A 24,972-nucleotide genomic window follows, 5' to 3' on the forward strand; every position below is an offset into this window, starting at 1 on the left:
CCATCCGCACACACAGCCTCACTGCCCACTTGCTGCTCTCACCCTTCACTGGCCCCAGCAAGGACCCAGGACTGGTCTCCCATCCCCAGCCCAAACGAAAACTTAACTCACTTCCTCCTGTCTGACCGGCCAGCCGTCCCTCCAGACACAAAAATAAGGTGGTCTCCGTCCAAAAGACGCATTCAGACCCATCTCCTAGACCATATCTCAAGTCCAAACACTCCGCCTCCCTCCCTCGCCCACCCCCCTCGCCCCTGGGTAACCGCCATCACCCAGGAGGAATGAAGTCAGTTTTAATTGAATTAAAATATTCCTTATGCATGCTAAACTGCAAAGTCGCTACTTACACAGGCAGATGCGTACGCCGGGGCCACCGCTGCGATAACGCGGTGCCGCCGATTTCGCCCTGCTAATCAAGACAAGACATCAAGTAATCTAATCTAAATCACTAACAATAATCAGCCCAGGGAGGGAGGGATTCTTTTGATCAATGTTTTCTATTAAAAAGTGAAACAATTCAATATTCCTCAGCGCTGATGCCTCATTAGGCACTTTGTCCTTGGAATAGACGCAATCCGACACACTAAAGCGCTCCAGTGCCACAGGATGAAGGCCATTTTTCCTCTACAAAGGACAACAGAAGGTTTTTTTTTTTTGGTGGCGGCTCCACACAGGGCAAATAGCCTATGGTCTCTCTGAAAACGTAATTTTATTTCACGTTAGAAGACTTTAAATGGGGCCAGTTTTAAAGATTTGACATTTCATAGATTATGCTGGAATGGTATTCCTTGGGCCCCGACGTAAGAAAGATTTAATTCAAGGGCACCTCATTGCCTTTTAGAATTCAGAAGGCAAAAACGTTTGTGCAAAGCTGTCGCTTTTTAGATATTTCATTACCAAGAGGTATTCATTTCATTTTTGAAATCCCTTGTCATTGCTCTTGATGCCTGTGCTGGTATATTTTACATTTTATTATTTATTTATTTAAAAACACAATGCAGAACATTAGAAACGCTCTTTGGATTCGGTCCGAGCGTTTTCCCTTCCATCCTTTTTTCCACTCTTCAAATGTCCTCTATATATTGTGCTCAGCCAACCATATTTATTTCCAGCCTCAAATCTTCGGCACGTGTGTATATCCGAGAGAAGTCCTATTCGTCTGGACCGTGTATGAACAGGAGGACGGGATGACGTTGGTGACATTCAGCCCATGCATTCACTCGGGGGAGAAGTTAAAGGATTTGTTCAGAAACTAAACAAAGTGGTACACGTAGAAAAGAGTGAGAAAGCTGGTTGTTTCATTCGTCTTATTCTCAATTTGACTCTAGCTGTGGTTCATTTCAACTTTTTTTTTTTCCTACATGGAGAACCTCTGCACAAGACTTCTGTCTTCATGTAAGTACATATAAGTCATAGTTTTCAGAAGTGTAAAGAGTGACCGGATGCTTCCTGTTCCTTCATCGTGAGTGCTTCAGCTCAGCCGCTCTCTATACCTGCCCATTTAGGGAATTCTCCCACATTTCACAGCTACCAGCACTGTCACTCTGGCAAGAGGAGTTCGCTTCAGTTCTCCTGCTCTCAGACACACACACAGCGCTTGACCATCAAGCTCCAAATGTCTTTTGCCATTATGCGGTGATAGAAAACGGAAAAAGAGAGGGAAAGAGAGAGAGAAAAAATAAAAAAGATCTCACAGCGGCAGTCCACAGTAGCTGTTTAATATTCACAGGCCTCTCTCTGCCTGTCCCCTCCAGCCAACCTATCGCTGATGGAGGTCCTCCGTGGCGAGAAAGCCCATATAAGGGCTGCACGCCAGTTAATGGCATGTTACTGTAATCACTCTAATTATGGCAGGGTGCGGTATGGTTCACATTAAGTGTGACTGTGTGATTATGCAAGGAGGCGAGTGTACTCCAGGGCTGCGAGTCGCCGCAACTTATTTAATTTGCCCTTCACATGGGGTAAAACCCACAGGGACAACATCCCTGAATGCCAGGGAACATGGAGGCACCAAATGAACAGAGGCAGAAGGGATGTAATCTTCTGGCCTGTCCTGCTTACCTGGTTTTTAACTGAAAACACAATGTGATGGTCTCCTGTTTCACTCTCAAATAACAATTTGTCTGAAGAGGCAGCAGGACTGGTAGATTGACAAAATCCACCTGATACTGACAATTTATTTATTATTACCAGTCTCTGCCTCTGTCACTGTGATCGTAATAAGTAGCTACATGGCTATTGCAACAAAAGTTTTGAATTGCATTGAAAAGCCTCAAATATGAAACATTTGCTTTTTTCTGAATTTCTTATTCTTTGTTATTTCATCCTTCTGACTTTGATAGACTACACAGAGCCCACGGGATATCACCTCTCTCTCAGCTTTACTTTTCACGTCACCTAAACATCCTAGAACATTGAAAAATTATCACTTTACAGTGGCCAGAGAAATCTTGGAAATCTTGTAAACTTCCTGACATATCAATACATGCCCCAACCTGGCATAAACATTGTTTCTTGCCATCCTTAACAGACATGACCTTTAAAGACCGAAGTAGAAAAGGAATAACCTTGAAAGATATTAGCTGGATATTTAAATTCATACTGACATTTGGAGTTATATTCTCAGTGAAATTAAAACCTGTTTTATTAATTCCAGATAACAACATATTCAATTTAAGGATGTGCACAGACTGCACTACGCCAAGGTTAGATTGTATATATTTTGTCCAGACCTGTCACCTGTAGGTGACCGATGTATGGAGGCGAATGCCACGTTCAAAAGGTACTCTGATGTGCTCTTTCTGTTTGGTAAGTGCAGAAACTAACCCAAATTTGTTCTTTAAGCTATGTTTCACTCACATCAATGACCTGTGGCGTGCGGTTAGGGGCAGCAGACAGGGTGCCGGTGGGTGTTTTATTCCCGGCTTTCAATGCAGCGTCTCGCCGGGCCTGCTCCAAAAGAAGCCGGGCTCTCTCCTTCAGCTCCTCCTGCCTGGATTGCACTTTCTGCCAGGCACAAGGGACAACAGTTCTGAGATCAGCAATTTAAAGGAGATGTACTTGGCTTTAGTTTAAGGAGTATCATGCATGCATCATGTCCTACCAAGGCTCTCTTATGAAGAACATGACGACTAGTTCAACAAAGGTATATGTGTAAGAAGGGGTTTAAGTAACCTGTAAGATCTCACCTTCTCCTCAGTTGTGCTGGAAGCTGGTACGGGTGTTGACTCCTGTGTAAAAAATTGAGTGAGAAATAACACACATAACACATACACATCAAGAAAACTTTGGGCGGTGTTGATGTTTTGTAACGTCATGATTAGTCTTTATTTTTAGCCTTTTAGCATGAAATATACCACATTATTGAGACTGCTTTCTCATTTACTAGGCTCAACGAACAGCAGATACCCAGTGATCAGGAGCGCCGCAAGCTGTGACAGTGCGACACAGATAGCTTCCCCGCCGCAGACTGGCACACTATCGCCATTCACATCGCAGGTAATCCACGCACAAGAATAGATGCCGACAGCCCAGGTACATAGGAGCTACAAACTGTGCAGGTGGGGGAAAAAGGCATGGGGTGGCTTGTATAGAATGTGAGGACCCTGCTACAACAACCCTCCCCCCACCCTGTTACCACAGCAACCATGACAACAGACAAATAAATAAATAAAAATAAATAAATAAACGTCAAGATTGGGATGGGGTGTTGACGTGGGAGCAATGCTCTAAATGGCTGCTTGATAAATAGGGGTTCAGCTGAGGAAATTTCGTTCACGCAGCCGAGGAGATGAGACGCTCTCAAGCGTATCCAGCGGTGAGCTGGAGAATATTACCATCGCTGTGCAGGACGGAGGGAAAGAAAAAAACACATAATGAAATGTCACCGTAACAAGGCCGCTATCTTCTTTTTTTTGGGCACCTCAACTGGTTTTCTTGATGACTCACCTCTATGTTAACAAATTTGAGAAAATCTAATACATGTAGGTGCAGACTGGGGTTTTGATGAGTGTTTCTGTGCATGGCATACATACGTGCGATTGGAAGGAAGGTCTGGGAGGAGTGTCTGCGTGGTTTTGAGATGGGATGGAGTCTGCGGAGTCAGACTCAGAGTGCCTCAGGCTGGCCCTTTTCTTTTTAATAAGATCCGCGTCGCGATTGTAGGAGAAGCCCAGCTTGTGGGTTGGAGACAGGCCTGGTTTGTGAGTTGGGGAGCCTGGCTGAAGACCCTCAGTGTGGGCCTCGTTTGTCCGCTGGTGGCTCTTCTCCTGGCCAGGAGACAAACTAGCCTCCTGCAGTCTCCTGTCCATTCTCTGAGACAGGTCGGCAACATCAAACGTGTCAGCCTTCAACAACGTACGACGTTCTGAGATTGGCCGGGTCACAGCAGGGGTAATATTGAGGTCTCTGCTCTCACTGAGAATGGAGGTTCTGGGCATGGGTTTGGGGTGGGTGTTTACTGAACAGGGAGAAGGTACAGGTGAAGAAGGAACAGAGCGGGGTGGAGGTTGCTCCAGAGCCGGTAAAACCGCTGACACAGGAGTTGAGAAGTCAGGACCTCTAACCAACACCACTTCCTTTTCCAGGTCATCTGTGTGCCCTGCTGCAGCTCCATTAGTTTCAGGTGCGATGGGGGGCTGGGGGGAGTCACGACGGACGTCGTTGAGCTCTGCGTAGAACTTCTCCTGGTCAATGGAGCTATTTGTGTCCGTCTCAAAGTCGCCCACCTTGTACGTGCTTCGGCTGCTGTTGGCCTCTATCTGCACCACGTTGAGCTCCTCGCCGCTGAAATGTGCACGGATCTGGTACAGGTAGGTCATTACAGTCAGCTTGTCTGGGATGGCTAGCAACACCATGTCTGAAGGCTCCAGGAGACGAGAGATGCCAAGGCTGGCAAAGCCATCGTAAGCCTGCAGTGCATTTCAAAAAACAATTAAACAGGAGTACAGTACAATACAGTGCAACATTTTAAAATGAATTGATTCATACACTAAATAATTGTTTATAGATGGTTTACATGCATTAAGACCAATCATAAAAAAAATATTTTTCCACTGTATTTTCAAATGGACAGAAAAATGCTCTAATTGCCATTCCCTTCATTATACATGGTGACACTATGCATAAACACATCAGAAACAGTTTTTTCACATTAATCACCTTTTATTGAGATTATTCACCAATGGAACTGTTCGAAAACACTCCTTTAATTAGGCAGAAATTGGTCTGAGTAATTTTGAGTAGAAAGTACAGCTAAAAACTAAAGGTTCTATAATGTACTGTAATTAAATATTTGTATTGTTTCCATCACTGGCTAAGAGTTTTTGATTCAAGCAATTTAATGCCAGTATTTTAATATTAAAACATTACAGTTCAGTCATGTTATATTAAGAGTGGAAACTGAGATTTAGGTACAGGCCACAGTCAGCACAGCACCCCTTAGACAGACACAGTAAAGAGTTGACAGGAAAGTGTCGGGGGATGGAGGCGAGGGGGATGTGATCACGTCTGACTAGATTTGGAATAGGACAATCACGGATCGGCAGGACGAGTCTGCTTCTGACAGGTAATGTCAAGGATGGTTCTCCATGATAAGAAAGCGAGATATAAAGAAACACTAAACTAATCCGTGCTGGGCCTTATCACTGCACATCAACCTTCTCCTTTCTAGCGGCCGTGTAATTGCAGTGATTTGTGTTGATGAGAAATACAGGCAGATAATCAAGAAGCAAAACTCAATCCCAGATGGGCCGATAAACACACACATACACACAAAAACATGACATTTAGGAAGTGGGTGTGTTTACACCTGTGGCCATTATCATTACACTGAGGATGAACTGGGGGGTAAAAAGTTCTTCCTTCCCGTAGTCGTGAAAGACCCCCCCCAGCACTGTTATGGTTCTCTACAGCAACGTGAATTGTTAGTTAGTTAACAGCCCTGACGACGAGCAGCGTCATTGTCTAAGAGACCTGACATTTCTGATCAGCCTGGTTTAGCAAGTTTTCATTTACAATGGGAAGGGGGTGAGACGAGTAGGCGGGCAGTTTCTCAATTTACAATTAATTATATCTCTCCTCTTCTTCCTCCTCCCCTTTCTTTCTTCTACTTGCTCTCCCTGGTCCCGGTGTAAAATGGCAGCAGGGACACATACCTTCGCACGGGGTGAGACGCAAAGCACAGAGAATTCCAGAGGAATAATAAAAAAAAAAAAAAAAAGTAGAGTAGGCAGTTTCATGCTGTCATTTATGTTTTCCCTCACTACCCCCTATATGAAAGAAATAGGATGGAAAGAAAGGAGGCAGTAAGAGCCCTGATTGGGTTTCTAACACTTATTCAGATGAGTAAAGTGTGTTTTTATTGTTCCCTCCTCAGTAAAAGTATTCTCCTGAAGACAGCATGGCAAGCAGGATTATCAATGGCCAAAAAAAAAGAAAGAAAAAGAAAAGAGGGGTGCAATGGGGGTCTGGTGGGGGTCTCTCAGTATTTTTGCACTATTTCAGGCTGGCCTTTGGTGACAGGCGTGAATAATGCACCTTCACTCTAGTATCTCAGGAGTCTGAAATTACATCTTCACCTTTGCATGTGTATAATTAAAATATAAGCGTGTAGAGATCTACTTTCTCTTCTGCATTTGTGCTGTCGGCAGGCCCCCCCCCCCCTCTCCTGCAAAAAAAAGCACTTTGTTTTTCAGGATGGTGAGGCCAGTGACCCCTCTGACTGACTGACTGGCTGGCTTCCATTGCCGTCGACAGCGTGCCCGCAGGCCAAGGTCCTCAAATTTTCAGTTTCAGTTTGGTGTGCAATGCAGGAACAAATTCACCCTGATCAGATATCATGGGAAATACCCCCCCTTCACACACACACATACACACACACAGTGATAATGCATCTCTTTCAAATGCAACATGAACCAGAATATATTCTCTATTCCATCCTTTATTGATTGTTCTTATCTGTCATATTTCAATAGGACTTGGGATTATTACAATCATTCCTTATATAGAGCAGGGGAGGGTGCAATTCTATCAAATGGAAAAGAAAGAGTGTCTGAGGGGACAAACGCAGGCTGTTTATCTGTGCATGTGTTTGTGTGCGTCTCTGGGGAGCAGGCCCTTAACCTCTGCCGTCCCAGCATTAGTCACCTGTGACTCCAGCCCTCACCAGCCTCTCAGCTCAGCCGCTACAGGGAGCGTTCTGTCATTCAGTCCCGCTTGTTGGCTTAATTGGGTGGGAGGGAGAAAAACGTCAAATACGTCCCCCTACCCCACCCCCTCACGCTCCCCACCCCAAAGGCCTTCAATTTGCATGAGCCCTCATTCTCTCTCAGTGGCGTCCATTGTAGTCTTGTGGCATTCATCCCAAGCAAGGGCACCGGGGGTTATCAGTCAGACGGTGTTTGTGAGCACAGGAAATCAACCTGCAGGAAGCTAACTGAAAAATTCAATGTAGCTGTCAGGCCCGGCCAGTGGAGCAGGCGGATGGCGTGATGAAAGAGGAACGGAAGTGGGTACTGGCACAATACAGACCACTTCATAACATTGACTTGCCACTGGACTGCACCGCGGAGGCTGGGACTGGAAGGAGAGGACAGGGCCGTTGTAGTCTGGAGTTGTTTTCACAAGGACCGTTTACTATGCACTTTCTTTACTCTTTTGATACTGGGGTGGGGGCTGCCCTTGGCAGGTTTCAGCTCAAATCCTTCCAACCGGGTTGGCTAATACACAAAATACTCTGAGCGTACGCTGACACCCACATGGAGCATGAAGCATACACAAAGCACGGAAATGCTAACTAGAGGGAGCCGCTGCCCAGACGCACACCCGCTGCACACCCGCAAAGGATCGAGGGAGAAAAAAAAAAAGGCGCTAATCTTTGCTGGCATTACAGCCTAGCGGTTTATTCAGACGGGCAAGCTTTGGGCGCCGAGAACGATATCCACGCTCCTCTGTGAGTTAGATCTCTCTTGGAAAGCCTATTCGTCTTGCACATTTCGCAGAAAATTCCTCAATGGGGGGAACGGAGTGGGGAGGGGAACGAAGAGGAAATCACCTCATAAAGAGAGGGAGGGCTGATGCTTTAAAGGCAAATGTTTAGCTCTAAACTGGATTACAGCACGGCCGGGTCTGCGCCACAAACCTGGCATAACATGCTTTTCATGTCAAAGAGAGAAGAGGCAGGCATTTCTGGCTACCGTAAACAGCACGTTGGCTAGATCGCTCTCTCTGCTGATATATATATGTGTGTGTGTGTGTGTGTGTGTGTGTGTGTGAATATATGATACATGCCCGCAAAAAAAAATACATATATTTCGTATTCACATTTCCCCTTCACCTCCTCTGTTCCCCTTCAAACTAAAAAAAAAAAAAAAGTGCGGATTGGTATATCCTCAGCAGGTTTTATTTTAAATTATGATGCTATCTAACCACTCCCAGGCGACTTTCCTTCCATCTCAAGAAACAAGAAGGGCACAAAAAAGTAACATTTCAAATACACACACACAAACACACACACTTTCCATCAGCATCGGCAGGGGAGCCACCATCTGAGAGTAGCAATTAGAAGACCCTGGGTGGGAAAGAGAGGGGAGCCGAGGAAAAATGACTTACCGTAGCTGTCAGGGATTAAATCCATATAAATAAATAAAGGGTAATAAAGGTATGGCACTAATGGAGGGGATCGAGGGGCACAAATGAGGCAGGCCTCGCAGCAGCCAGCGGTCCTTACCTTTTTGTTGTTTTCTTTAATATCCTGAGGATTGAGGGACTTGTAGTCTCTGGGTGGAAAACAGTGGGTATCAGCGGAGAGCGTGAAATAACAAAAAGAAAAAGAAAAAAAAAAAAAAAAAAAAAAAGAGGAGGAAAGGAGAAAAAGAGAGGGATTCAAAATTGCATTTAAATATAAGTGAAATGGCATTACAACTGTAACATGCAATTTCACAGCGATGCAATCAACAAAAGCTAACAGCTTGTAAAATACACCAAAATAAAAATAATAATCAAATCACAGCAGTCTGTAATGGGTGTGGTGTCCCGAGCAGCAGTTCTTCGGCGTGGTCTTGAATACCACTAGCCCTGGGTGACAACCAGAGGCCATCCTTCAGCACTAGACTGCAGTAATCCCAAACTCCCCCCCACACACCTACAGGCTTATTAGCCTCATGTTATTACAATATGATTCCTGCTATCTGCCCACAAACAGACACAATATGACTGTTTGTTCAGGAGCAAAACAAACTATAAATCACATGTTTTAGTTCAAATACTAAATAAGTAACATTTCCCAATAAACCTTTAAACTCAGCAGCCTGAGAGATGTGCAGTTTCAATATGAAGACAAGCTGTAATTGAATCAGATCTTTTGGCCGCAGCATGGACACGTTTGTGCTAGTCACACAATCATGGGTACATTATTGATATTACTGAATAGTTTCATTTATACTACTATTAAATAAGTAGCTCTCAGCCTCATATAAGACTCCGTTTAGTGAAAGCCTGAGGTAGTACTTGCATGAGGAATGAATCAAACTGAATTTATGTGACTGTCTACACATGGAGAAAATATTAATATAAAATAAGGTGAGATTCATAAACTATTGAGAAAAATGTAACAATTCATGCACTTTAAATGCACCTGGCAGCATGAAATGAAAATGCAAAAATCTGCAAAGACAAACTCACAAAAGGTCGGGCCTAAAGTGGTGCAGTAGAGCGCAGAAGGCCAGACCGTTCCTCCAGGATGTGGTGAAGTTGGTGATCTTGACTCCACGGTAGTTCTTGGTCACCTCTCGGCACCAGGCCAGGAGAGACTGACTGGCGTTGGGCTTTCCTCCCAACACAGGACTGGGGATGGGACTGGGCTGGAAAAGAAAGAAGGGGAAAAAGTCAAATTTCATATTTCTGAGACAACAGCAACCACTTGGTTTACAGTATGAGGCGGGATTATTTAAAAATGGAGGAGAGGGAAGGGAGAGAAAGATAGGTACTGTACACAGAGCAGCATTCTAAAGACAAGTTAACACTGATTAAAGCAAAAAAAATAAATAAATAAAAGTATTTTTAACCAAATGCTCAGTGTTGCAGGCTCAAAAAGTGTGGCATGCCATTACTGAGCACCACCCTCACAATCCCACCACATAATGTGTTTTATAACCATCATCACCTCATTATTTCAGCTAAACTAAAAAGTAGGTCTATAGGCATCACAGACTATTTCTACACTGCCAACAAAAAGGAACTTCCACAGTCACAACACACCTGACAGATCTGACAGTTCTCTCTTTCCTCGCGGTGTGGCAAATGAATTCAGATGTATCATCAACTTATAATCACTCTTGGTTTCAGTGCCACTTCGATGCTGTTTTTAATAGTTGTGCATTAATGTGTCCCAATGTGCAGAGGTCGAAGTTCAACAATACTCAACTGTCTGCAGAGTCTTGCGGAGTCACTTTGCTGTGTTGCTTGCCATTGGATGCACTTCAGGCGTGCATCCCACATAAGACAACTGTATTCAGAACGCAGCGACGTGAACACGTTCAGTGTATGAAGACCTTTAGCGAACTCAGTTGACAGAAGACTTTAATCCATGAGTATACCAGCAACAAGGCCATGACCCTCTGAGTGAAAGGAATCTGTGTATGTGAGAAGCCCACTCTGAGGATAGGAGCATGGCGGCCGGTCGGCTTGGCGATGGGTTTGCCTGAAGCGATAGGGAGTTCAGGGCAGGCTGGGATCTGTACAGGTGAGACGGTGCCTTTAAGATCCCTGCCCAGTGCTGCAGGCACTCCCTCCCTCCCTCCCACTCACTCCACCTCTCTATATATTGGAGTCTTGTTTACTGCTCTGGGGCCTTCCTATGCCTGTCATGTGCAGCAAATATATAATCATAATGGCAAGGCTAAATATGCATTTCAAATTTGATTTCACAGACAAGTGAAAAAAAAAAACATCCAGATGCCTACACTTCTAACTTTTACTCTGTCAAAGCCAGCATAGGACGAAAGGCAGCACTGATGCTGATGAGCGCTAACATTGGTAATACTTACCAAAAAAAAAAAAGAGAGAGAAAAGCGCTGCAATTTGTTTTAAATTGGGCCCAAGTTTCAAGAGAATATTTTATTCTAATCAGAATCCTCTAATCAAAACACTTTTTTGGGTCCAATTAGCCTGTTATGAAACGAAAAAAAAAAAAAAAAAAAGTATCAACTGTTCAAATGAGACAAAGAGGGTTTACGCGCCAGCTCCAAAACAACACAATGGAGTTACATGGTCTTCTTAATGAGGCAGCAGAACTAAAAGCTGCATATGACCATGGATAATGTAAACATATTATTAATTACGTCCGCCTTTGAAGTCTTATCAAGACTGGCTTTGGAGAATGAAAGGGTTGAGGAAAAAAAAAAAAAAAATGTCAGAGCCACAGCTTTTTAAATCCAGTAAATCCACAGAACAGTGAGATTCCGCCGGCCTCTCTGGGAGCCTGGGCATTCTCTGACGTAATCTTGTTAAAAATGCCCAAGCCTTGGCTTATTACCATCCTCCATCTGTGTACCCCAAACACACCATATGACCGACTGCTGCCACCACAAACACACACACACACACACACACGCAGAGTATCCAGAATCCCCCCGCCTCACATAAAACTGTGCGGCAAAAATAAACAAAAAAATACATATCAGATATGCGAGGGCATGATGGATTTACTCAATCTAAATATAAAATCTAACAGGTAATCAGGCAAAAAAACAACCTGAAGGAATAGATTTCCATAGGAGCGCTATCTGTGCCAATCAGCTCGAGGAAGGGTTACACTGTCTGCCCCGTGATAACAGCCCTAAAGATCAGCTGGTCGGCCAGCTTTAAGTCTGTAGGCAGATGAACAACGCCCCCCTATGGCCAGCGGCCAGCACTGCAGCCTGAGGAAAAGGGGGGGTGCGTGTGCGACAGAGTGAGGTGATGACTGACAACAACAATCCGAGGGTCGTAGGAAGTCTGTTCAATGTAAACAAATAGTTCAAGGGGGGGAGAAACACACAAGTGATGGGTCGCAACAGAAATAGAGTGCGTGTAAGTGTGTGACTCCAAGTGATTGACAGTGACAACACAAAAAGTAAACAGAACAACGTTCTGCAGATGGGCGGGACTTGCACGGCACCTTTCCCATCACCGCGCTGTTTGCATGTCGTTTATGGCACACATCAGCGTGTGCTGCGGCAGGACTGCCTCAGCCGCCTGAGGGAAGCGCTCATGAAAGAGAGAGGAAAGAGCAGGTTTAATAAGAGGCGGTAACCCTGCGTGTCTCGCCTCTACTGGCGGCCTCTCAGGAGCCGTTAGGCAGCCAGGGCCTCGGGGGACGTCACTTGACTTTTCCTGCTCATCTTTAAAGAGAACCTTAACCTTTCAGGCAGGAGACATAAAAACATGCACCACACAGCGCCAACATAAATACAGTACAAAAAAACGTCTGCAGACTGAAGAATGATGAAAACAGGAAAGCAATTATTATATTAAAATTATTAATGTTGTCATGAAGTCAAATAATGCAACAATTAAATCTCCCGGGCCTTTACATATTTTAAATAAATATGCTTACTGGGAAATGAACATGAACATCATTTTCATAATAAGTATAGAGATTGGATTATCTGACAAAAATGAATTTATGTAAAGTATTCCCAGCCTAAATCTATGGTGCAATGTTGGCATTTCATCATCAGTTCTAATTATCCTTAATATTAAACAATACTGCTGTTCACATTCATGAAAAACGTGTCAGTACACTATTTCCTATTGTAGATAATCTTGTGACAAACACCATTATGGTGAAAATCTATTCTCAATTATGACGTTGTTTTAGGTCCGCCATATTGTAGGTAGCGTGAAGGTTAAAAACACATTTGATTTTTTTTTTTTTTTTTTTTCACCGCTACGCACATACACCCTCCCACGACATATATGTGCTATGAAGGTCGAGCTCATGTGGATCTTGCGAAAGACGACCTAATCAAAGTAGTGTTTCTGGATCAGTGGGCCTAGGCCTTGATTTTACTATTAAATTATGTTAAATTCATTCTTTCAATTGAAGGGCCTCAAATCCAATAAAAGTGGCAGCTCGGTGGATTCACTCTGATGAGATCGACTGTGGGAGTTCAGTGGAGCAGACGGGGAGGGGGCAGAGAGTGAGAGACTGTGGAGACTGTGGGAGAGTGCATGGGAAGCGAAAGAAAAACCACAATGATGTGAGCGTGTGTATACACACACACACACACACACACACACACAAATTGCTAGGTGCAAGTGCTGCCCACCTTAGGCAATCTTTTTCTCCTTTCAAGTGATGTTAAAAGTAGCTGTCTAATTTCAGCTAAATAATTACCTGGGATTACCGGGCAGGTACCATTAAAGCAATTAGGAAACAAAACACTTTCAACCATGGGTGAGATGCACTTTAGGCAACATTGACTTGTCAGCATCTGCACTGAGCCACACTGCCACTCTAACTGAGGGAGGAGGGAGGGTGATGATGAACGAATCGAAACGGGGGTTTAACTTTATTCCCAACTAATTTACTAAGATACTATGCAGAATGCAGGTGAGTGACGTTCGTCTATTTATAATGAATTCCTACAACTAGCATCAAATGTTTATGAGAAAAAGAAAATTATTTAATCTATAATATAACTCATAATTATTTAATGGAAGAGCAGATGTTCGTGAATGAGCATTATGGAGTTTACTGATGAACTATTCCATCCTTCCGACAGATAAACGTTCAGGGGGAAACTCTGTGTGGACGAACATGTGCTCACTTATCAAACGCTTTGGTATCTAGCCCAAAGCGGCAGGGGGAGGAAGGCAAAAAAGAAAAAAAAAAAAAAAAGAGAGAGAGAGACTCCTCCATGTTCCTGTGCTTGAGGGCAGGATTAGGGTGCCCCAGTCTCTGCCCACTAACATTACATATTAAAATAAAGGGATATTCATTACCATCCGCTGCACAAAAAAATGTCAATTATCTGGAACATTTCAAAACCGGCCAAAAATAAAATGAGCTAAAAAAATAAAATAAAATAATCATTATTCATGATGCCTTGGTGTCAACAACGCACATATCCCAGATACAGAAGGGAGAGGAGATGGAAGGGGGGAGGAGGAAAAAAGTTAATCTCTGCACAATAAAGGCCTGAGACAAATCCATGGAAGACTGCAGCTGCTCCGGAGCTGGACACCAAGACAAGGTCTGGCCTCAGCACTCTATGCCATGTGTCCCCCATACTACCCAAAAAGGGGGTGTCCCCATTAGACACTGACTCACAATTTAACTAAAATCTGAATAACAACTTAAAACAGAAAACATTTTAAAAGACATTTTATTCAAGACAGTAATGCATATAAATGTGAATAACTGCACTATGACCTTCTAAGTGGACATGACCATAAAGCTTCGGCAATATGTTGTCCGATTCCCAAGAAGGATTGGGAAACATATTCTCCTGACCTTGTGTGCACCCAGCAAACTGATGATCCACTTCTACTAACCAAAAGGAAATTTGTGTGGTAATGTCAAATTGAAAAATATATTCATGCATATCCCATGTCACCACTGCTGTTCAGAAACAACAAAAAATTCCCTTCATCGAGCTGGTCATATCATGGCACAAAATGGTTGCAATCACATGGTCCAGATTAGCAGTTCTCCTTTAATCAACTACATAAATGTAATGCAATGTACCTTATTCTCTACTATTTTAGTAAGCTGCACACAAACATGCAAAAAGATTAGAAATGCATATGAAAAAATAATAAAAGGCACTGTATATAAATAAAATAGGTAAACTGTATCTGTTTGGGGATAGACTGGTGCAGATGAGTGTGTGCACAGGGTGTAAGATATAAGTCTGCGGCCCGTGCACATAGCTGCTGTCACAGCAGACAGAACACAACTCTTCCACTGACTTAAGGGCAAACATGTGAATGAAAAGCAGGGTGACCTCAGAGCGAATTACATTAAACTACAATTCAAGGGAAAGAAAGGAGCCTAAATGTCTTGAAATCTCACTTTCATGTCTTGAAAGGGTGTCAAAAAATGTCATATTTGAGGAGGTGTTGAATCTCTTACTCTTTAAAACTTGTAATCCGCTCAAAGGGCTTACAGCAAAACAATCCATGGGTTTGTATACACACACACACACACACACACACACACAAAAACAAGCTACTCTGATGCATACTTGTGCAGATTTAGCGTTACGGTTTATCCACCTGAGTCAATGTCTTCAGGCAAAGAAGCAACACACACACACATACACACACACAGACACCAGTTTTCCTTTTCATGTGGTCCAGGGCAAAGACAGACAACTTAATTACTCAGACAGGAAGATAAGAGACATTAAAGAATGTTACAACAATCACACAAACAGTCCTCACCCTGCCGTGGACATTTCAGAAAATGACAGCCCTGTCCACGAATGCTTTACCCAGGCGCTCAATTATTTAATTGCACCTTTAATCTAAAGCCTAAATTGTCTAATCAGCGCCTCTGTGTCCATCGCTTTCTAGTGTTTCGAGTTACCTTAGCCATGAAATTGTGCAAACGGCTTCAAAAAATTTCTGCAGGGAGGCAGAAGTCCAATCAAAAGTTCAATTATGTAAATGGAGAGCTCAAGTGGAACAATGGGCGGAAGACAAAAGGCTGGAACTCTAGAGGCAGCCATGTGTACCGAGGAAACACACATTAATATACAAAGAAAATATCGTATTACTGTTGTAATCACGTAGGCCTTTTTCAAAGAAGGAAAAACTAAGACCTGCTTAGAAATCAAGTCTCACACCAGCCTCCTTGTGTTAATTCCACAGCTGAAAGGCCATATCAAACCGATTACAGCTAATGCGGCCGACTTCACTGGCACACTTCTCCATTATGGGGGCGCTTCAGAGGAGAGAAAGAAAGAAAACAGTGGACTTAACCCGAAAAAAAAGAAGGTGGGGAAAATGGTTTTAGGAACATTCCTTCGCCATTTACGTTCCACAAACACGATCCGGCAGTGTGCATCGCGGTTATCTGCGCGAGGCTAATTTCACTAACAAGGCTAACTGTGGGCGACATGGCGGTTCTGTGGGTTTTCTGGGTTTCACACATCGTAAAATGATAAGAGCATGACTAAATTGAATTTTGGGGACCTGTGTTCTGTTTTATTTTTTTCTTCTTTTACAGGCAAAGCTGCGTGGCTTTGAACTGGGAACATGCACACACACGTATACCAAACACATATAAGACATTAAACACAAATGCATCTATAAAGCCAAAATAAGAGGCTGAGCCCTGACTGTACAACACGTATAATAAATGGTAAGCTATAGCTGCACTCAGGCTGCTACATTACTCACACTCACGCCTGTGTAAATTAGCTTTGGCTGCGATAGCAGGGAGATGGGATCCTATTATGATGATGTGTGGTGGCGGTGGGGGAACCAGAGGCAGCATCTTTTTTTACATTGCGCCTTTTTGGTTACAAAGTGGCATTCAGAAATCGCCTCAAGCGTGAAGGAAACATTACATCGCAGAGACAAAAACACGACATGCCGCCACATGAAAGCTATAGCGAGGCTCTCCTTGTCACCTTTTTCTTTTTAAATATTATATATATAATTTTTTTTTCCCCTCTTGGAGAGAGGGGTGGGGGTCGGGGGGATGAAGGAAGAAAGCGAAGTAGACAGGCCACTAAATCCATATGGCATTAATCTCCTTTTAACTGGAGTCTTCAACAAACAAATTAGAGGTGCACAAGTTCACCGATCTGTCTCGATAATGCTCCCATTTATCAATTAATCTGAGCTTGGCGAGGAAAACTCATTAAGGGAGGTACTTTGCGAATGATGTTTTGAGGCAGGGAATAAAGAAGAAAAAAAAAGCCCGTAGCCTCGCCTTGGTCGCCACTGCTACATCGCCATTGTCCACAGCGGCATGGGCTCGTTATATGATGAGAGGGGTGATAACCAAAAGCAATTAAAATTAAAATAATTACAAAGTCACCCTCCTGACAAAAAGAGGCTGATCAAAATGAGCAAGCATCGATAGGTCCACTGAGCATGCGACAATGTGATCGATGGGCTCCAAAATGGGGTGGTGGTGGTGGTGGTGTTGTGTTTTAATGGGGGGGGGCATTGCTCTGAAATCAAAAAGGATCATGCTTGAGAGACATAAGAAGAACAGACACACTTTGACTAATGAGAGAACCAACACACACACAAACACACATCACAGACAACAGTCACTCACACACATACGCACACTGAGCTAAGCGAAGCGGGAAAATGTTCCACTGAAAGGTTAATGATGACGGACAACATTTGCCTGTACCAGGGCAATTTTCAAAACCGGTGACAGCTGCTGTAACAGGAAAAACTGTTAAGGAACAGTAGTGTATTTACTGATTATTCAAAAAAAGCTTGACTGTTCATATTATGTACGCAAAGATGTTGCATTACATTGCACACTACAACTTCTTGAAGATGGCATATATGTAGAAATGGTAGTAGCCTAGTGGGTAACACACTCGCCTATGAACCAGAAGACCCAGGTTCAAATCCCACTTACTACCATTGTGTCCCTGAGCAAGACACTTAACCCTAAGTTGCTCCAGGGGGACTGTCCCCTGAAACTACTGATTGTAAGTCGCTCTGGATAAGGGCGTCTGATAAATGCCGTAAATGTAAATGTAAATGTAGAAATGTTAAAAATATTAATATAATATTTGTGTTCTTTACATATGAGCATAAAGAAAAAATATTAAGACAATTCATATTTCATGTTTCATATCAGTAACAAATGCGCAGTCATTTCACCACCATTAGCTTTTACCATCCTTGCAGTAAAACTGTAAAATTAAACTGTTAATTCTCTAATACCAAACATAATCAGCGCCATTGTTAAACACTGCAGCACAGCACACGGTGCACACAACTTCAACCCATCACCCTTAAGGAGCAGTGGGCAGCCATGAAAGGTGCCCGGGGAGCAGTGTGTGGGGATGGTGCTTTGCTCAGTGGAATCTTGGCCTTTTGGGATTCTGATTACTGGGCCGCTTCCTTACCCACTAGGCCACCACTGGCCCAGAATAATTGCCCATGTATAGTTCTTCTATTTCTGATAACTAATCAAATTACAGACAGGTAATTTAATCAATTGGAATACTGAAAAACTACAGTTATAAATAGCCCAGATTATTTACAGCAGAGACCAATGTCTTTTTGCTGCCAACAGAGAACACCTGTGTAGCGTGTGTGCATACTCTCACACTCACATACACACACCTACCAAACTACACACCAACTCTTTCATACCTTCACTAGCATCTCCTGAGGAGCCCATCAGAGAAATAGAGTGACTGAGGTCTCTATAGTGAAGCAATTATATCCTTATCAGTGTATACCTCTCACACACACACACACACACACACACACACACACACACACACACACACACACACAATTAAACAACCCCATCAGTCAGGCTCATTTGTAAGTCAAGGCATTTTCAAAGTCATTTCATCCCAACCCCCTTCACATGGCAAAAGGTTTTTTTTTTTTTTTTTTTTTTTTTTTTTAATTTAATTAAAATGTAACGGTGGCCACTTCAGGTTTAAGGAGGGCTGCTGAGAGAAAGGCAGAGCTCTGGAGAGGCTGGGAGCTCAGCAGCAACAATCTGGACCTTTGGGGAGAGTTATTGATCATGTGTTTGTGTGTGTGTGTGTGTGTGCGTGTGCGGGGTGGGCAAAGGCCTCCCCTGGTTTTAGGGCCACACACCTGTGAGCGAGACCAGGATAAGAGAAGATTAAGCTAAAGTTACCCCCTTCGTCCCGCCATGTTATTCAAAACCTGCGGCCAACGAGCACATGGAGGACAAAGCGCCTTTCTGACCATACTAATAAACTCCATTAGCTTCTGAGACATCAAACATGAAGGATTATGAGATTTTCAAAAATTGTGGCCAGAGAACTTCCTCACTCCAACAGGTATTCTTTCTGGAGATTACACCAAGATTTGTTTTTTCTCCCCCTCCTCCTTTTTACATCTTCAGACTCGCTCCCCCTCTCTTCAGCAGTTCCAAAAGGCAGTACTGTAATCCTTGGCAGATAAAACTAAGGCCTTACCAAAGGAAGATTACAAAGCGCTTTGTAAACCTTTTATACCAGTCGGCGTGGGTATTGGAGAGCTCTTCAAGTGCTTAACTCATGAACTGTGCACGCACATACACACACCCTCCCCTACAGGTCTCTCTCCCTGTCTCTCTCCCTCACACACACACACAAAAGGAAGGAAAGGATAATGACGACAGTATTACTGTAACTGGCTAAAATGCTAATACATCAACTGCCATGTTTCTGGAAGGAATTAAGAGTGCGCATACATAAACAGAAAAAATGTGTCAATTAACACTGTGTTTACAGTGATGTGAAATGTCTGAACCACAAGACACAGTATGAAAGTTGCACCTGTTGTATGTTCGCAACATTTGTGAAGACAATTGATTTGCTGGATTTATGGGGAATAAAAACATAATGACAAATATTGACCTTAAATCGGTACGGACTTCACATGTGAGATTCGCCTTTCCTGTAGTCACATGAAACGATCAGTGATGTGGCGGAGCCTGACATTCCACAGGCCCACAAAAAGATCACGTCCACTTTGAGGAAAAAGGTTAACTTATCTCCCTTTGCAGCCCAAAATGCTAAAACTTTATTTATACTTTTTTTTTTTTTTATCAAAGCAAGGGGGAGATTTATGTGGATAAAAGCCCAAAGCTGACACTGCTCTGCTGGACGACCCCGGGGTCGGTGACAGCAAGTGGCCTGCAGTAGCGCCCCAGAGCCCAGCCTCAGGGATTTACTGCATCTGAGCACCAGCATCTCTTCTCCCACCCTATCCAATATCACGCACCAAACAAAGAGTAAAGAGTAAAAATCAAGCAAGGAGATGAGGGGGTGGGCTGGGGTGGGGTTGAACAGTTGGGCTTTACCCCCCTCAAGGATTATTCTCCTAATATTTCACAGATTACGGAGAGGAGGCCGCTAGGGCCACATTGGGGTCTTTGTGGACCTCTGGTTTTTCGGGTCCGGGTCGGCCACGGTGCTCCGCAGGCTCAATCCAGCACAGGTGCTCTGTGTGCAGCCCGAGTAACCGAGAGCCCCGACTGGGTTTAACATCGCACCACAGCACCCATCACTCTCCAACAAGCAGAGGGAGTTTGGGCGATGACAGAGCGTCCCGAGGGCTGAAAGAATAGAATAGGACAGATAAGAGGGCCATTCGGGTGGGTAATGAGGGGATGCCTAAGCAGAGGAAGTCCTCCTCTACCTGGCAACCTCAGATCAAAAGTCAAAGGTCACTACCAATGTAAACAGTGGCTACAGCTGGGAGCGTTTGAATTAAAATCATTATTATTTTTTAATAATACAATCTTTCATTTGATTGGATGATGCATGTTCAACTGTTCAAGTCTTCAGATCAACATAGTGACACCATGATTCTACAGATGTTTTTTAGGTTGTGTTCATTTTTTACCCAGTAGAATTCTTGCATAACTGCATATTGTATCTGTAACAGAGATGAAGTTTCTGATGTCTGCTGACACAGAACAAAGGTATGATCAGTGAAAAAAGCAGTACAAGCCTGGGTGTGAAAAGACATACTTAATGTGACATTACTGAACATGTCCCTACAAAGATTTCAGGTTCCAAAGTAATACAGTCAGATAAATTTGAAAAGTTCAAATGAAACCAGCTTGAGAGGACTGCTGGTTTATATGATTATGTGAGTTTTTATGGAACAATATTATGAACCAATGGATAAGCAACTTCCATTCACACCACTTCAGCCATCCAAACCGCTGCAAGAAGACTTTTCAACTTGAGCCAGAGAACAGCATGACCAGAGAGGACAGAAAGAAGTTCTCGTGTGGATGCCACACGACGCCACCCCCCACATACAGAAAAGGCATTTCCAAGCTGGCCGGTGTCAGAAACCGCAGGCCTTCGAAGGAACCTTCTGAAACCTAATTAAGGAGCACCACAGCCTTCTGCGAACCCAATTAAACAATGTTAATTTATTTTAATTTCAATTTACACACACTGCACTTTGAAAAGTCAAGCAGAGGGAAAAAAAAAAAGGAGCAAAAAACAAAGCTCTGAAATGAAAGATTGCAACCTGGCCCCTGGCTCCCACTGAGCAGACTCAGGTCCAGTGAAATGTAATTTAATTTGTGCCTTTGATTAGTTTTAATGACTGCAGAACACTTATGTGTGTTTTTTTGTGATTGCTCACGCACTAGCTTAGCAAATAAAATAAAAGGGCCGGTCGTCTGTTATGTCACCCGTCTGTGACTCCTTGAGAGGAGGAGTCAGGGAAGTTTATGAAGTGTTGAAGTTGTCAAGTTTGAGATCTTAGTTGTGATCTGCCACCCAGGCCAGCTTTATGTAAATCTAAAGAACTTTCTCCGAGGCCAGACGACTTTTCTTTATATTAAAATACAGGGAAACGACAGCTGGAGCGGAAAGGGATGAAAATCCTGAGATGAGAGCATCTAAGTGTAGAGTCTTAATAAAACTTCCAACGGCAGAACGAGGGCATGCCTGCGCGTTCAGACGGGAGTGCGGTTGTTCGGATGGGTGCGTGAGATGGGTGAAATCACCGACGGGAGAAGCCTTGGAGGAAGACAAAGAGGAAGAGGTTCTAGTGAATCAGAACAGCCTCTGTTCATTGGAACGAAGCACTCAGACATGCGCACACACAGACACGCAAATTTACAGACACTCAAAAGTATAAAACACACACTGACACACACCCACAGGTAGGGATGCACAACTCAGAGAAATTTAGTCATTCCTACATTGGGGCTTTTTTGTCATGTCACTACAGTGTGCGTAAAATGAAACTCTGGGTAATGGGTCAACAGCAAAGTGGTTAATAAAGATGACAACACTAACATAATAATTAAGCAAACCACTTAATAAGGGAATGTTATGCATTATGGTAACTGTGCCACACAGAGCATTTTAAAGTTGAAAGTATGGCTTTTCTGAATAATGTATTCAAATTAGTCTCGACCTCTACAATCTATAGGATTGGTCAAAAGTTGTTTATTTCTTGGTTTTCAATTGGTAGGGCATCACAATTCTGTGAGATTTTGCATACCCATAAGCACAGGTGTCTGAATGATCCCCTTGGCATAAGGGATATTAATTTTGTTGTAATCAGGCGCACATACAAAAACAGCGCAAGCTTCACCCACACAATGGTCAGCCATTCACCTCTGCACCTGATGAGGTAGGAATGACACAAATGCCAGGACTTGGCAAAGCAGCCTAAATACTCAGGTTTAAAGTGGTCCGCCGGCATAAACGGCACAGAGGGATTATGGGGAATCATCCCGCCTTAATGCCCGGAGTGTGTGTCTCAGACAACGGCCGGGGGCTTTCAGGCTCACACATGTGTGACAGACCAGGTGCGACACTAATGCAAAGGTGAGCCAGGCAAACTCTACAAAACACACATACACGCACACAAACACACTAAAAACAATTTCACAAACACACATCAGGTCCTGCATAATTCCTGTCTCTGTGAATATCATGTGATAAGGTAATATACCACTTCAGCTAAACCAGCCTTAAGAGAATTAAGCATGGAGGCAGTTGTACTAAATGGATGCGTCTCACTGTGGACACACAGGAATTTCTGTCACGTGATCAGCAGAACAGGTGAAACCCACACGGCCGATATATTTTGCCAATGCTGACAGAATTGTGTTACTGTCAATTCTGCAATACAATATGATTGTGACCTTTTAGATGTTATTGCTCTATGATAATTGCCTTTGTTTCCAGTCACATAGGTTTAGCATACATTTTAAACCTCGATACATGGATAGTGAATACCCTCAAATCAACATATTTCCGTATAGATTGTTTCAGTCTTCCACTAGTCAATGGTGTAACCCAGAAAAGGACAGGACTCATTTAAACAGGTACATGGAAATAATATCTGAAAGAAGGAAGTTCACATTCAAAAAAAGTCAAGACGGCAGCTTGCTCAACACACTGATTAGGAACAGAATGCCATGGATGATCAAGTGGATGAACTGATACCCAACAGCCCAAATACATAGAAGATTAAATTAAACTGGTGTTCTGACAGTCTGTCACAATATGTTACGTCTGCCCTGACAAAAACTCTGCACCATGCAAAAGAGTCAGAAGCAAAGAACAAAGCCGGGAACAATTGAAAACATTTTATTTACTTCCAAACTGCTTTTCATAATCTCCACCAGGTCATGACTACAGTATTATTATGCCCACAGGGTATAAAGGATTACAAAACAAGAAAAAATGCATATCTTAAGGGAATTTTGTAATCTACATATACCATATTTTCAGTGTTTTAATTCCTTACTGCACATTCCGCTTTTTAATATAATTCTCATTGGTTTCTGTAACCCTGCTCCCAGTGCACTGTGTGTATTTGTGCATGTGTGTGTTTGGGGGTTTGTACTCATAAACACAGCCTACAGGCCCTGCCACATCAACAATCCCTCCACGTTCAAAGTGCGCCGCATCTCTTACTCCGGCGCCCATGTTGAGAATGTCTCTCCTTAATCCTGTTTGACTTTATTCATGCAAAGGTCATCTCAAATTCTACAAATGGAAGGAAGCGACCAGGCCTCACAATATGGCAGAAGTGTGCCATGGTAATCCTCTAAGGTGAGAGGAAAGTGAAGGAAACAGAATGCCTTTGTGTGTGTGTGTGTGTGTGTGTATAGAGAGTGATAGAGAGTGAGTGAGTGAGTGAATGAGTGAGTGAGTGAAAGAGGGAAAGGGTGTGAGGAAAAAGAAAGTGACAGCAGGTTCCTGATACACATTGCCGCACCCCCCTCAAAATTTTTTTGCATTTGTTTGTGCAGGAAATATTTCCACACAACAGTTGTAACAATGAAACTCCATTAACCATATGCATAGTATACTTACTTTAATACAACACAGTAAGAAATGAGAGCCAGCAATCACACTGACAATATAGAGAGAATATAAAGAGAAATATTCACAGCAAGGGGAGGACTAATACAAAACGATCCACATTTAACATCCTTTTATTGTAATGTGCTTTTGACTTATAACATGACTAATCTCCTCGTTCATGTAGCAATGACAAGTACGACATTCATGATTAGAACAAAAGATGGCAACGAAAATGGAGTTTATTTCTCTTGGTACAGTGCTTTGTTTTGGAATAACCTTATGTGTCAAGCCACTGATTACAGTAGCCCTTGTTATGTGCATACACAGAAATGTTCCAGTTTCAAAGCAGATTTAATATGGATGCACATTAAATAAATAACCTTTAACATTGTCAATACTGAGTTTCAAACACAAATTAAATTTCAAAATGGAGTTGGTAGTTTTCAAGTTTAAAATGTTTCCCTCTGTCTGCCCACCCTGAGGTCCCCAGGCAGAAGGACCCCTCCTGCAAGGGTGTCCCACCACAGGCCAGTGAGTCTGGGTAATTAAACGTGTTTAAGGGGCGGCAGGCTTCCTCAACCGCGGTCACACACAAGTGCAGCTGGGTGATAAACCCCCTTGCCATAATTAAATATGGCCTACATTATCACACAGGCCAAATAAAAACAGTTACTCATGGGGGGTAGGGTGGTGTGGGGTGGGCGCAGCCCGCTGGAGTTAAGCCGCCAGTGTTTAAGCCCCTCGTCCGCTCACTGGGCCCCACCATCATTCACACCCACTGGTCTGGCCCTAGCGCTAAGAGTGTGTGTGGTTTGTGTGTGCATGACCATCACAGCGTTTAATTAGACTCACCAATGCATTCGGCAGAAAGAAATAATAATGCATAAATAACAAACAGACCAACAAATAGATGCCGATATTCAAATAGCCACACAGATTCTGAGGATGACGTGCT

The 24,972-nt window shown here is 43.2% G+C and overlaps 1 protein-coding gene across 6 annotated transcripts in view; it reads right to left on the bottom strand.

The window, feature by feature from the left end:
- ehbp1 (EH domain binding protein 1) overlaps positions 1-24,972 on the bottom strand; it is a 117,816-nt gene that overhangs the window by 41,817 nt on the left and 51,027 nt on the right. For all 6 annotated transcript variants that reach the window (XM_028988478.1, XM_028988475.1, XM_028988476.1 and 3 more), the window contains 5 exons: positions 9,682-9,860; positions 8,729-8,777; positions 4,035-4,910; positions 3,189-3,230; positions 2,860-3,006 (listed from right to left, as the gene is read on the bottom strand). In XM_028988478.1, coding sequence (XP_028844311.1) covers positions 2,860-3,006; positions 3,189-3,230; positions 4,035-4,910; positions 8,729-8,777; positions 9,682-9,860 — 1,293 coding nt within the window. The remainder of the gene's footprint in view (positions 1-2,859; positions 3,007-3,188; positions 3,231-4,034; positions 4,911-8,728; positions 8,778-9,681; positions 9,861-24,972) is intronic.

Source organism: Denticeps clupeoides, chromosome 8 (genome assembly GCF_900700375.1).
Source record: "Denticeps clupeoides chromosome 8, fDenClu1.1, whole genome shotgun sequence".
NCBI lineage: Eukaryota > Metazoa > Chordata > Actinopteri > Clupeiformes > Denticipitidae > Denticeps > Denticeps clupeoides.